Source organism: Chelonoidis abingdonii, chromosome 13 (genome assembly GCF_003597395.2).
Source record: "Chelonoidis abingdonii isolate Lonesome George chromosome 13, CheloAbing_2.0, whole genome shotgun sequence".
Lineage (NCBI taxonomy): Eukaryota > Metazoa > Chordata > Testudines > Testudinidae > Chelonoidis > Chelonoidis abingdonii.
The window spans coordinates 25,477,678-25,493,438 of NC_133781.1; the positions used below are offsets into that span (position 1 = coordinate 25,477,678).

Consider the following 15,761-nt stretch of genomic DNA (forward strand, 5'->3'; position numbering starts at 1 on the left):
AGTCGTTGACAGAATTTGATTAGTTTCAATGTATTTTCTACTCACCAGTATGTTCTGAGTGGGTCTATTTAAAATCAATTTTGCTACTTCAAAGAACACTTTCAAAATTTCAAGCAGAAAAAAGGACTGGCCTTTATACATAAAACATGTAAAAAAATACCTCACTGTACTGGAAAAATCCCAGCCCTATCAGACAGTGTTTTTATCCACGGAGTGATGGCTGTATTTTTAAAAAGTCGTTAAAATGGAAAGACAGAATATTTTTTACAATTAGTATGTTTCTCTGCAAGGAGCCTAATGTAGAGATATTTTGTAAACTGAAATTAGAAAACGAAAAAATATCAGATCCATGCCATTGAGGTAAAATCCTTCAAAAATGTCTATCTCATGGGTTCTTTACCTGGGGGTCAGAAATAAGTCTGGGAAAGTCACAACAAACTTCCCTTTCTCCATGGCCAGATGGCGTGGGGTGGGAAAGAACAGAACATTTTTGCTATTTTAACATGGGGTCGCGGTATGGAAAAGGTCAAGAAACACTTGTCTGCTGATTCTGACTGTTCATTTACCCTGGGCAATGGATAGCTAAGTGTCAACATCCTTGAATATGATCTTCCAAAAACAAATCTAGCTTTAGAACAGGAGAGTCTCAAAAAAAGTCAGACACAATCAATGTGAAATATCATAGTCCTTCATTACCATAAAATACTGTTAGGGACTCATAAGAGAAAAACTGTTTTTGTTCTGGTCTTGTCAGAGAAGCAGGAATACCGATTAGATATTGCATGTCAGTATATTTGTGCCTAGGACACTGAAGAAACTATGCAGTATCCCCCCACTCCAGGAATGCTGAAAGAGTCAATAAGATGCAGGTACGATCAAGGGTGGGATTTATAAAGGCACCTAAGGGCAGGTCTTCACTACCCGCCGGATCGGTGGGTAGTGATCGATCTATCGGGGGTCAATTTATCACGTCTAGTGTAGACACGATAAAATCAATCCCCGATTGCGCTCCCCGTCGACTCCGGAACTCCAGCTCACAAGAGGCAGAAGCAGAGTCGATGGGGGAGCGGCAGCGGTCGACTTGCCGCCGTCCTCACGGCCAGGTAAGTCGACCTAAGATACGCCGACTTCAGCTACGCTATTTGTGTAGCTGAAGTTGCGTATCTTAGGTCGACCTCCCCACCCCCCGCAAGCGTAGACCTGGGCTAAGGGAGACAAATTCCATTGAAAGGGACTTAGCTGCTCTTTGAAAATCCCACTCAAAGTGCTTATTAAACTCTCTCTCATTTAACCCTGGAATGCGGTGTCCCAGTTGGTTTTATCCTGAGAAATATGGTTTCATGTTTAATATTAGAACTCATTTCTTGAACCTGCGGAATATTCTAGTGTATATCTATCTCACAGCTCAAAGCCACCACCAATTATTGGCACAGTGAACATAAAAGAGTAATGATGTTTTCCCCTCAAATGGGGAAATAACCCTATGGATGCCATGATGATGTAGAACAGGTTGAATGATGCATTTGTTGCACCTTCTGGACCCCTCAAAAGATATTAAAACAATAACAACAAAACTCGACCCCCCTAATTAAGTATATCCCATGTGAATTACTAGCTAAATTCTAATATAGGTTTATTGATATGGTAGAAGTGAAATGCAAAAGAGTAACCTGCCATGTTAATTTGCTAACCTGCCAATCACTCACAGAGAAACTGGCAGCTTGGGTCACACATAGCAAATTGAAGCTGTTCAAAGCATTAATTGGGAAAGTAATGGGAAAAAATCTGCACTTCAAAGAAGAGCAATAATTTGTGGTGGCCGGGAAGGAGTGCAGTTATTTTGGTTCAGGTTGTGCAAGACATGTAGGGAAGGTTCTCAGTTTTTTGGTTTTACAGTCACATAAAAGTCAAACTGTCGATACTCACTTCAAGGGAATTTAAAAAACAAAACAAAACAAAAACCAGCAAAAGCTATTAAATGTGGCAGGTGTCACTTCCTCCCTGAGTAATGAGGTAGCCCTGGCAGAAAGTGGTAATTCTTAATAAAGGATAAAAACAGAAATTTGGCAAGCTCTGACCCCATGTTCAGAGATGGAGGCTAATCTGTTGAATCCAACAGTAAACAAATCTTGCCAATCTGTTCCCTCATTACGATGTGGCTCATGGAATTTGGAGAGAGAGAAGAGAAGCAGATTCAAAACACTACCTCAATGGGGGGTGGGTGCGTTGGGAGTGGAGTAGGTTCCTATCCACTGTTTCCCCCATCACTCCTTTATTGTAACTCTGATCATTAATAACACTAATGTATTTGTAAATCGAATAGGATTTTATAAAAAGCTGAGAGTGTAGACAGAACGCATCATTATTATTTGGGTGTGGTGGCGCCCTGAAGAACCCAATTAATAACTGTACCCCATTGTCCTGGACACTGTGCGCACACTAGGTTGACCAGATAGTGTGAAAAATTGGGACTGCGGTGGGGGTAATAGGCACTTATATAAGAAAAAGCCCCATATATCGGGACTGTCCCTATAAAATAGGGACATTTGGTCACCCTAGCGCGCACACAATAAAAGGACAGGTCCTTACCCTTAAGAGAGAAAAGTCCTAAAGGAAAGCATATTTCCCTCAAGGGCTGAAACTCTTCAGCACTGGATGTAATCTGGTGAGTGTGAATGGATTGCCGTAAACTGCAAACGGCACAGGGTCAGTACTGAAATGCTACTTTTTGTGCATGGGGTACTTTCCTGCTTCACTGTAGAATCATGAACACTTAAAATTAATTAGTTCAATGTTTCAAGTAACTCCCTCCTTCATTAAATTCTTGTCATTAAAATGGTTGTGTATTGTGAGTCCATTGCCACATTCAGTCTCAGGACTGGCTGCCTTCCCGTGGTAGGTGAAAAGATCCCTACACAGCAAGTGAATTCTGGGATCCTTTTGCGTACAAAGTAAAATATAAATACAAAATGAGTCAGTAAAATGACTACTACTGCTATAATAAATTCGGCTTTTAAACAGAATATATATCCCTGCCACAAGCAACAGTCAAAGCCCACTTTTCCAGCACTCAAAATAGTTATCAGCCTGCTATACTCCTGGCAGGTACAAGTTTGGGGTTTTTGGGGTTTTTTTTAACGTTAAAAAACCCATTGTTTTGGGGTTCTCTCAGAATCAACCTTTTGGAAACTCTTTCTTATTAATACTGGTTTTGACATCCACCTCCGTCAGTCTCTGGTGACCAGCCAAGGAGATACTGCAGCATTAGTCAATTTCAAGGTTATTAGACCAATACAGCCATAAATATTTATATTTCAGCTCAGCCCAATAATGACAATTCCATACAGGATAATCAGTTTACTCCTGCCTGACAAAATTGGCTGCACCAAGCATACAATTATTTTAACCTTTGCACAGTTCTCAAATCTTGAACCTATATGTTTGAAAATACCTCCTTTGTCCAATGTGCACTATGCGTGAGTTAAAAAAATTATGCAAAATTTCCTAAGACAAATGAAGGAAACCCATTATTTTACAGTACTGCATTATAATAATTGGAGCTATACCTATATCTGGAAGGGACCTTGAAAGGTCATTGAGTCCAGCCCCCTGCCTTCACTAACAGGACCAACTACTGATTTTTGCCCCAGATCCTTAAGTGGCCCCCTCAAGGATTGAACTCACAATCCTGGGTTAGCAGGCCAATGCTCAAAGCACTGAGCTATCCCTCCTCATTCTTGACCTGGGAATCATGACGATTTCTTCATATGGATTAAAGTGAAAATGCACCATTTAACTGTACATTGACCATGTTTTCTCTGACTTTAGCTGGCACAAGACTATCACCCATAGATATGGCACTATCTTTTTTGTGTTCTTTGCTATATTGGCTTCATTCACATTTTGATGGGAAAAGGTGAAATGCTGACCTGGGTTATTCTGATCTCCTGCTGCACGTAACAGCAATTTATGAAAACACAAGATTTGTTAACATTTCACATAGGTACAGACTATTAACTGCGAGAAGAAAAAAACATGTCTCACTTGCAATTTCAGGAAAGTGGCAAAATTCACATTATACAATAATGAATATTTTTCCCCACATATAAATCGTATGTGCTTTAACAAACATTAAATTATAGCTGGAAATGCTCCAATCAGAGATGCATTTTAATTAGTGTTCAGTAAAATAGGCAGCCTTTTGGACCAGGAGGAAATTCCTTTACCCTGAGCCATAGATCTAATAATGAAGATGTGGATTGTGGCCCCAGAGTTATGGTTGTGTTGAGATTTGCAGGGAAAACAGGATTTAAATCAGTGCTCTTGAATTTAGGCTCCATGCTTACTACACAAACAACAGATCCTAATACTCAGATCTTCAAATCACTTAATGACCACAGTCCCTCATTTCTCATTTTGTCTTATACCTAAGTTAACTATTGAAAATATAACTATATCTCTCGGTATCACATCTTCATTTTGCACAGGCTGGAATTAAGGCTGGAGTTTCAGCACTTGGTTGTGAGTATGCCGAGTAGCTGCATGCTGGAGGTGAGAAGGTTATTTTTTGAGTGGAGCAGTCTAAGTATGCGTGGGTATTAGAATGTTTAACTGGTAAAACTTATAAATTGTAGTTCTGGATATTCATATTGCTGGAAATTTCCTTGATTTTTTAGTAATTGTGTTGATGCACCTGAGCTACCTTGCCTGTAATAACTTAATTAAGATTTTTGAGTGGGTATCGGCAAAGTAAACTTTTCTCATTATAAACCCTGACTACAAATATCTGACTAAAATATGCATTGACTAAGTAGGACAGATGTTACTTTTGGGTAACCCTGACAACAGTAATGGGAAATTTTGGGGAAAACTTTAGATTTGTTACGTTAACTGCAGCAAAGTTCTGAATTTGCAGTTTAATAGGAGGAGCTTTCTCAAATCCAAAGGTGATAGGATATACGTTATCCAGAATACAATGCAGAAGCTTTGCAGGAAAGCTGGTGAACTACTGCAGGAATTCATTAATCTCTTGTTGAAAAATCGAGACACTCGTGATTTCCTGAAAATAGTGCAACTGCCTGTTAATATATTTTATAGGATCTGTGAGAACCCACGGTGAGATGCGTTAATGAAGCTGTATTTGCTCCCAATAACAACCTCATTAACATCTGTCAGGATTGTATGACTTTAAAATTAAATGACACAAAGCTTTTTATATGCATGCATGCTACAACTTTAATGAAACTGGATTGACAGTTCAAGCTGGTATTATGGCTTCCTTAGCAGTTTGTTTTTATAAGCATAAATTTGAATTTCAAATAAACAAACCATGCTTCAGGTTTCTCATGAGCTAGATATGCCCTAAATAAAATCTTATTAATGGTCTTTTTTATTCATTCACAAAAGTATCACATCTTCCTGCAGAAGCAAGGAAAGTTCTAGGGACAAAACAGCCATTTTGTAGCTGTCATATATTCACTGGGTGAAATGTTCACAAAATCCTTTTGAGAGGTCGTATGCTACTTCCAATGATAAATGTTTACCTCTGGTGCAATGTAGTCTGGAGTGCCGCAGAATGTCCTCGTTGTTACTGCATCTGTCATATGTTCTTTGCACATCCCAAAATCTGCAATCTTTATGTGTCCTTCTGAATCCAGCATCACATTATCTAATTTTAGATCTCTATGAAGAATCATCATCACTTAATATTAATAGTTATACCAACTATGCCACCAAAAATGTTGTCTTACATCAGTTTCATTACTGAATATTATGTGTTTTTATATATTTGTGTATATACATCGCTACCTTGATATAATGCCACCAGATATAACACGAATTTGGATATAACGCGGTAAAGCAGCGCTCTGGGGGATCAAAGCAAGTTCAGTATAGTACGGTTTCACCTAGAATGCAGTAAGATTTTTTGGCTCCCAAGGACAGCGTTATATCGAGGTAGAGAGAGGTGTGTGTGTGTACAGTGGACGGAGGGGGATCTTTCAGATGATGCCTTAAAAACAGGAAGTTTTTTCTTTGTGTTCTGTGTGAATATTAAAGATTCCATGGCATCTTTCATAAATTTAGGGGTTTGTTCGAGAGTTCATGAGCCAGATCATCCCCCTTGGGTATGCTGCTCCACAGAAGTAGCTGCATTTCATCATGTAGTATACAGTTTGTGAAGCATTTTGGCTGGAAGATGATACTTCACCAATGAAACAATACAGCCAAGCAGTATGTCTTGGGGAAGAATAGAAGGAGAGGCCAAGGGGGGCTTGACGAGATTAGTATAAAAATGGATAGTAAGATGAAGTTTTTTCACAAAGACCAAAAAGTCACATTACAGATTAAGCAACAACACATAAATGCTGCACTGCAAAAGGAATGTTATGTGAACACAAACGGGAGGAGAGATATGCATGGGATACTCTCTATTAAGGTGTTGGCTGCATCATGAAAAAGTTTGAGGATCACTGCTGTAAGTCAACCTTCTAAACTAGTAATAAACAAGTAACTACTTAATTAAAGATCAGCATTTAACAAAATGAAAACTGAATTGTTCCTCAAATTAAAATCAGAAGGTAGAATTGCTCATTAGACCAACGTTTTTTGCTTTGCTGTCTGACCAATATTGTCTGATGCCCTTGAGTCAAAGCTTTCAGTCTGTACTATTTGCAGGATCCCAATATGCATTAAAGCACTATGCCCTTCTTGATTCAGCTGTCTTTTACATTTGTCTTTGCATATTAAAATCTCCGTTCATAAAATATATGGCAGGCTAACAACACTAAATTCCTAATTGGCAGTGTTCTTATGTTCAATGTTTTATTTCTTCAGAAATGTGTGGACACTGGATTATTATAGGGTCACACAAGGTACTCCTAGAGCATTATAACTCAACTACACTGATGCTGTAGACTATATATAACAAATACAGGCATGCACACACACACACACACACACACTTTTACATAAACACATGTTTTAGGACACATGAATATATGCAATGCAGTAAAACAAACATTTTGGACTCAAGTGTTTTCAATTGAATGCTGCAGAGTGCAGATGTCAACATATCTAAGATACGCAGTCACCCTTAGTTAAAGGAACATCACCGACATAACAATGAAGTTTAATTATTAACACCAAATTGACTTTAAATTGATTTTAAAATACTGTCAACAGCCGAACACATCAGTCTCTCCAGGGTTTTAATAGGAACGACTTGTGTCAGCTAGTACTCACCTATAAACAATTCCTCTTTTATGGAGAAAGAATAGCCCAATTGAAATCTCAGCTGCGTAAAACCTGTAAGAACAGAATTTCAGATTTCTTATCTTCCACGTATGATTTTCCTCTGCAGAAATATATTTGACACTCACCACACCAAAGAATTAAAGCAAAGGAGTAAGAGAGGCTATTGCATTCATGTATATATAAAGGAGTAAAGATAACATCCTGCATCAACTTGATTTTCATAGTCATTCATGAAGTGTTTGATAATATTTTGACAAGACAGGGTAAAAAAATTGGGCATTTCTTCCTAAATTAAGAAGAACAGTGCAATTATTACATGGCAGTTATGTGGTAAGTAATCTGACTGGATAGGTCATTCTTCTCAATGCCTGATCATATCAGACCACTTATGATTCATAATGCTGATTAATTTACATTGAGATTCACACATCATTGAAATAATTTATAAAAATATTGTTCCTTCATACAAAAGGTAATAGATTAATTACTTCAAGCTAATTGAACTGACTGCCATATACAATACAATTGGCAAAAGTAGTTTAAGTATATACAGTATTGACGAGCTTTTGAAGCCAGAGTTACTGCAGAGCTGTGCCAGTTACATGCGAGAAGGCCAGTAAAAACCAAGATTGATTATTAAGTTTAATAAAAAGGAGAAGGAAGCATAGCTCTTAAAATTCTGGTTCAGAATTGTTTTTAGTCTCTTTGGAACATCTGCCAACACAGACCTTGGGGCAGGCCATCAGATGGTGTACAATGTCATAGCTCCACAGAAGTATGGAGCAGTGGCAATATATACAAGCGGGAAATCAATGCAGCTATGCACATTTAACCAGCTGAGGATCTGACCCAGGAGATGACTCTGGTTTTTATTTAGTACTTAGTCAGGTCATGCTTACATTTTTGTCTTTTATGTGTCATATATTTAAAATTAAGGTGGTTTTTTTTTAATGACTCTTACTTGATAATTTTAACCATACTGAGTAAGTTTCAACTTAACAGCTGCTTTTCTGCGTTTTTAAAAACAGGACAGGTCACACTTTATATTAAGGTTTAATGGATAAACTGTTTATAAAATGCTAATAAATGATTAATAGACATTAAAAGCATGTTACAAGCTTGAGTCGTAACAGATGGTTAGCAACCTATTGATCTGTTGGACATCGTTACAATATATAACAATTGATTATTTATTAAAACATCTATTAATGTATTAACACTTTTAAAACGATCTATAAATTGAACCTTAATATAAAGTGTGACCACAGTATCTATCACTAGCTATGCATAAAATTAAGCTTAATTATATAGTAAATGCTGAATCTGTTTCCTGTGTGTCTCTCAGTGTTCATTTTGTGTGAATTGTTAATAGCCATATTGTACTCCTCTTTACCTGCTGAAAAACTTGTCGCCATTGATTTTTAATTTTTTTTCTTCAAGATTACGCTATCTTCTGCAATATGTGCTATGTGTTTAGACCAGCAGGTCAACATAGTTTCTATTATACTGGATAAAAAGATGACAGTCCCAATTTCTATATAATACTGTACACACTGGACAAATCTGACCCCTCTGCTGCAGTGTAAAATTAGTAATGACTTTATTTAAATCAACAAACACTCACACTGCCTGTGGCTCCTTAAATTTTCCTACTTGCTGAATGTGATACATGAGGTCACCACCATTCACATACTCCATAACAAAGTACAGACGATCCTAGAACATAGTATTAAAAAGGTAAACACATTAGGCATAAGGAGTGATGTATTGCCCAGTAGGATGTATTATTAAGAAGATAAACTCATTAGGCATAGACAGTGATGTATTTTCCAGTAGAGGCCACTACTATGAAGATTCTAATACAAAACAATCTTAAGAATGAGCCTATATATTCTGCACATTATGGCAAAAACAATTTTATAGATCAGGAAACAGAAATAGAATGACTTATAGATGTTGCAAGAGTCAGTGCCAGGCTGGAACTCCATTCAGCCTTGCCAATTTTAGTGATGCAAGTTTATTTCTTATTACTTGTATTACAGTAGTGCCCATAATGTTACAAGTACTGTTCATACGGACAGGAAGACATAGCTAAGCCCAAGAGCTCATGTTTTTCAAGACAACAAAAAACTCTGTAGATGGTTGGAAATTCTTGCCTTGTGAAGATGGGCATTTCCAAACCTATGTTGTAAGGCATGGAAGATGAAAGTGCACCTGATTTTAAAAGAAGGCAACAAGAAAACTATGAACACAATTTTAGAAAACTGGGTTCATGAGTCTTGATATTGAATTTGCCAGCTCCAAATCATTTTTGTCCCAAACACCCTATTTCAGCAAAAGGCAGATTTAAGGCATTTTGGAGGGAGAATTTTCTCGTGGTGTTAAAATGGCTTTGGCCAAAATGTCCAAACCTGGGTGTCTGACATTAGACATCTAGGGTAACATTTTCAAAACACCTAAGTGATTTAGAGTGTTCAGTTCAGATTGGTAGCTGAATGTGTCACCATTGGATGGTGAAAAGATGATGCAAATTGAGACTTCATTCTTGCAAAGACTTATGCTTGTATGTAAAATTACACACTCATTGCAAACGTGCTTAAGTCTTAGCAGTTTTGGGGCTTGACTTTAGATGTCTTTATCTAAGTAGACAAATGTCCACGCCACAAAACACAGCACTACATTTAGAATTATTTGGCTACCGCTGACCTTTCCCTGTGAACTAAAACATGTTCTGATGGGACCATCTTCTGACATGTACTATCATTTTCTGGTCCTTAGATCACCAACACAAACTCCATAGGTGAACCTTTTTGTATATTACATGCTACTGTTGGTATCACAGCCTTAGGGGAAGTAAAAAGCACTCACCTATTCTTTGCTCATCAACTACCATCCTAGCTTCAGCCTCCTTATCTTAGGGGTACCAGGGAACCAAATTAACTATGTCAGTATATTAATTAATAAATAATTATCTCATTAGATTACAGGGGCATTAAGGCCCCAATAAAGCAGAGTACTTAAGCACATGCTTAACTTGAATAATATGAAAAGTCCCACTGACATAACTGAGTTCTTATATACAGAAAGAGAAAAGCTCTATATAACTAGTTGCTGTAGAATACTTCTAAAGATCTATTTATTACTATTATTCTAAAGATTTATTATTTTTATGGATTTTCCTGATTTCACAGGGTATCTATTTCTTTACATTTTTCTGTGTAAAGTACCCATGAGATCTGCAAGTTGAAGATAACAAATGTTGCTGAAATAACAAAATATATTAGAGTGTTATCTTAGCAGAAGATTAAACTGAAAGCAGCGAAGGAGCAGGAAAGGACAGATATCACGTACAACTGTTTGGAAACAAGAATGCAGCTGTGTTAGGAAAGGTGGCTTATCCTGCAGTGCTAGGACTCGTTTTTCAACCATGGTACATTCCACATCATCATCCTGAATCACCACATCTTTTTTCAATATTTTGATTGCATACAGCTCCTCCGTCCCCTTCCTGTCTGCCAACATCACCTGCACAAAGAGAAATGACAGGCTGAAAATCTCCCTCCCTGGCAGAGAAAGGAGGTGACTCACAAGTCCTGAGAAAGGTGTAAATGGCACACCAGCTTCCCATTTTACCAGCACTTATTGACTTGGCCTGAAGCTCTAAACATATCATGATTACTCACTGATTACAAGAAGCTGTACTATCACTTCAAAAATAGTGCTCCCCAGATCATCATGGGCTCTTCTCCTAGTGACCAAAAAAACGACAGATCCCACTTGAATTCCTCCCTAAAATGCACTTTTATTATAAAACCACTTCTTAAAACAGCCAGAAAAACAGCAGCACCTTTAATGGGTTAACAGTTTTCCCTGCATTCCTCAGTCCTGACATATCCCAAGTATTCATTTCTACTGCATGACAATAACTTTCACAAATGGCATTGTGACCTACATAACAGCTCTATCACCATTACCACTATCAAAGATGAGCCTGAATCTCCTTGAACTTTGGGGAAGGTCAGATTTGGATTCTTGAGCCCAGTTCTGTATGGAAAACCTGGAATTATCTAACATTATTTAAAATTTAAGAACTCAATTTTTTTTTTAAAACATGTAACTTAAAGCATTCAAGTTTTGCAACTCAATGCCCATATAAGCGCCTAAGGGCATAAACTAAGCATCTCCGGACTTAAGTGGCATGTCCACACTTAAGTGACAGATATAGAATTTGAATGTCTATTATACCACCTAGGCTTAAAATTAGCCCAACAACGTGGAACATCAAAACAGCTGACGGTTCAATTTTGTACATTTCATATATCGGAAAACAAATATTCCCCCCCATATTACCTTTTTGCAGTTAATCATCAGTACAAAAATAATCTTTTTCATAAATATAAAAATCTTCTGCTGTACTGGTAGGTCTTCACTGTAGGTTATTAGATGTAAGAATAATCAAGGTAACTGTACTTGTATACTATGTAGAGACGAGGTCTAAAAACTGAATCCCTAAAATCTGCAGCAAATGCATACAATGGCATTTTTCCTGCTCTTCGTTTAATAGATTGATAGATTTTACGTCTGGAAGGGTTCAATTAATCTGTATTTCTGCACAGCACAGGCCACAGATTTTTACTCAGTAATTCCTGTATCTACCCTACAACTTATGGTTGAAATAGACAAGCATCTCTTTTAGGAAAAAAAGACAGCCAGTCTTAATTTAAAGATTCCAAATAATGGAGAATTTAGCACATCTTGGGGTAATCTGTTCCAGTGGTTACTTACTCTCATTTAAAAAATCTGCATTTTATAAACGACAGCTCATAGGACGACAACTCGCAGTTCATTTCTATTATTAAAAATAAGGCAGATGGAACTGACTTTCAAGGTGTCTTACTTTTCCAAAGCTCCCCTTCCCAAGCACCATGAGAAAGTTGAAATCTGTCAGCTTCACACTATCCAGGCTGTTGGATGGTATATTGGAAATCCTGTCTTCTATGGGAGTAATGACTTTGTTACCAGATGGTCCAAGTCTGGCTTTCTAAAGAAATAAAAAATATTGAAGTGAGAAGTGTAACCTGCTTACCCAGTAAAATGAAAGATTAGGAGAATGACGTTCAGTTGTAGATGACTAATCTGAAGCTGCACTCTCAGGAGAAAGGCTGCATAACAAAAGTTACACACACACAAATTCAAAGACTCATTCCAACAACACTTTTGTCATTATTAAGTGAAACAAAGTGGTAAACTTTGTAAGTGTCTAATCAGATAAAAGCAGATACACTTATCTGGTTAACAGAAGAAAATCAATGCAAAAAACAAGCAAAAATCACTATTGTTATGCCATAAGCAGGCTAATCAGTGTTTTTTGTTTGTAAATATAAAAGGTGCTCTTTATAAATGTCATACTGTAATGTTACTAGTGTCGAGAAACTGTTTATATACATTCTCTTTTAAAATGTCATACTCAGGTTCACTCTTCGTAGCAGACTAATCTGTGATTTTTGTTTTTAAATATAAAAGGTGCTCTTTAAAAATGTTATACTGTAATGTTACTAGTGTACCTGAGGATATAAGAGAAACTGTTTATATACATTCTCTTTTAAAATGTCATACGCAAGTTCACTCTTCATAGAAAGAGTTAGTCTGTGACATGCATTATGAAAAATAACCTCCACTTTCAAAAACCAACATATTATGACAATCAGTGTTGATGAGTATGGCCACTTTTGAACTGGCATTACAATCAACTTTGATTTTCAATCAAGTGTTGATGGGGGGAGCAGGAAGGGGGAAATGTTACATAAAAAAAAGTTTATCTTGGCGAGATAGTGTAGTTCATATTTTGCAGAAGGTTGCAGTAGTCTGAGTGACTAAATTAAATGAGATACTGTAAATAACATATGTAAGCTGCATTTCAAACGTCACAAAGTTAGGAAAAAATTAAGCCTCACCAAATGTTAATTCAGAGCTATAATAGCTCAATGATCCCCTTTGCTTAAAACTTATCCTACACATCAGCAGTGAAGCCAAGAGGGTTTAAAGTTATACACAGATTTTAGTGTTCTTTCTAAACTATATGAAGACTCACTGTGCCGGACTGTCTAAATAATCCTAACTGCTTATACTCTGCTTTCTGTCTCCAAGCACTTTACAAACATAGTAGCTACTCCGAATGCCATATCTGGAACGTACAGTAATTATGTATTATCATCACCATTTCACAGATAAGGGAACCAACACACAGAGAAGTTAAGTCATTTGTCCAAAATCAACCAGTAAGTCAGGGCTAAAGCCTGGGTTTGAACTCACCCTGTGTGCTCCCCCTAGAAATCTGAAGATACATCCCCCTCCCTTTATTTTAGGCACTTCACTTAACAGAAATCAAATACTCTCTCACTCTTGATAGTGAGTATTCCCTTTCATACACATGAAAAAAACATATACTCTGCTGGTATATACACACAATGTTTTCCGCTTATGTTAATAAAGGAGTTTAACATTAACATGGCATTTCCAGTTTCTTCCTTAATTATAATTAGCTATTTGTATGGCAGTAGCTCCCAGAGACACCAATGAGGATCATGGCTCCACTGTGCTAGGTACCATAAAAACACATAGTAAGAGACAGTCCCCATAGACCTTGCAGTCAAATCCCTGTTCCTCAATGTATTGCTCATGGGCAGACCTCTGTGCAGGCACAAATTCCCCTGGACTTCAATAGGGCTTTGTATGTACATAGTCTACTTCTGAACAATACCTGGCAAGACTGAGGTGTTAACAAACAGGTTATAAACTAAAATCTTATGTTTATACAAGGTAACAGGTGTTTAATCAGATCACTTTCTCCATCACTATAGACTTTCTGGATATTCTGATGCACGTCCCAGAAAGGGGCCTAAACAACAAAATATTTTTATGTACAAGGAGCAGGTTAAGTGTCCATATTTACAAAAGGTAGATGATGTCTAGCCAGACACAGAGTGAACAGCATCCAAGGCTTCTACTTTGTTTTTCAAACAATACTCCAGTGAAATGCTGCAGCTTCTCTCCTTGCACATCTGAGTTCTGTACACCCTCTCTCATCCCTGAGGCTGTGAACACTATATTTGTCACTCTCATCATTCTGAGTTACTCTAAAGATTTGGTCCATAATATTTGTTTTTGGGACAAAAACCTAAGACTCATTTATATATAAATAGGCGCTTTATTAACAAATGCTCGAGCTTGCCTTCCAAGATAACTGTAAACAGTTAATTGATAAGCTTCTGTGCCCTCCGCTGGCTACACAGCAGAATTGCAGAACATGCTGTAGTTTCTCCTTAGTAATGACCATGGGGCATATTTAATTGTGAAGATCAAACAGGCAACTGGTACCAGCATTAAAGATGGAAAAGACTTGTTTGGTCACCCTGACAGAGAAGACTTGTATTACTATGAGTAGTAATAGATATGCTAAAAATCTAAAATCAGCAGCGGGTGGAGGAAGTTCACTTTCCAACTCCTTAAAAGAGCTAAGTAGCTGTTATCCAAGGTTGAGGACATTTTTCTTCTAAAAAACAGAACATGATAATTTATTAGCAATTTGGTATCTTTCTAGCTGTGAGGGTAATCATCTGAACGTAAACAGAAACAGTTATTCAGGTTATTGAATACAGAGCATTAGGCAATGTACAATTTATCATAGTTTAAAGATGCACATGCATATTGTACCTGTAATATTTTTTAAATGTGAAATTACCTAAGTCACAGATGCTTAATGTAACTGTCTATTTTGGCCACAGATGGCACAATGATCTTACAAATAAAATCAGTACGTACTGTAGTGTTTTAAGAACAGGAGTACTTGTGGCACCTTAGAGACTAACACATTTATTGTAGCATAAGCTTTCCTGGGCTACAGCCCATGTCATCGGATGCAGGTAGTGGAAAATATAGAAGGAAGATAGATAGATATATACATAGGGAACATGAAACAATGGGTGTTACCATACGCATTATAAGGAGAGTGATCATTTAAGGTGAGCTGTTGTCAGCAGGAGAGAAAAATAACTGTTTGTAGTGGTAATGAAAATGGCCCATTTCCAGCATTTAACAAGGAGATATAAGGAACTGGAAATGGGCCATTTTCATTACCACTACAAACAGTTATTTTTCTCTCCTGCTGATAATAGCTCACCTTAACTGATCACTCTCCTTATAATGCGTATGGTATCACCCATTGTTTCATGTTCCCTGTGTATATATTGTGACAAAGTTCCTCCTCTACCTTGGTGGGTCCTGCGCTTATTGGCAGGTTTGCTCACCTCAGTGATCTTCCCCACAGTCTGGATCAACTCCTCCTGTGTCTGAGCAGGAGTTGGGAGGTTTGGGGGGAACTTGGGCCTGTCCTCTACTCCGGACTCCAGCCCAGGGCACTGTGGATTGCAGCTGTCTATAGTGCCTCTTGTAACAGCTGGATGACAGCTACACCTCTCTGGGCTACTTCCCCATGGCCTCCTCCAAAC

The 15,761-nt window shown here is 37.5% G+C and overlaps 1 protein-coding gene across 5 annotated transcripts in view; it reads right to left on the reverse strand.

The window, feature by feature from the left end:
• PRKCA (protein kinase C alpha) overlaps positions 1-15,761 on the reverse strand; it is a 305,267-nt gene that overhangs the window by 24,113 nt on the left and 265,393 nt on the right. For all 5 annotated transcript variants that reach the window (XM_032776324.2, XM_032776311.2, XM_075071879.1 and 2 more), the window contains 5 exons: positions 12,152-12,295; positions 10,606-10,779; positions 8,879-8,970; positions 7,243-7,305; positions 5,544-5,682 (listed from right to left, as the gene is read on the reverse strand). In XM_032776324.2, the coding sequence (XP_032632215.1) occupies positions 5,544-5,682; positions 7,243-7,305; positions 8,879-8,970; positions 10,606-10,779; positions 12,152-12,295 (612 nt within the window). The remainder of the gene's footprint in view (positions 1-5,543; positions 5,683-7,242; positions 7,306-8,878; positions 8,971-10,605; positions 10,780-12,151; positions 12,296-15,761) is intronic.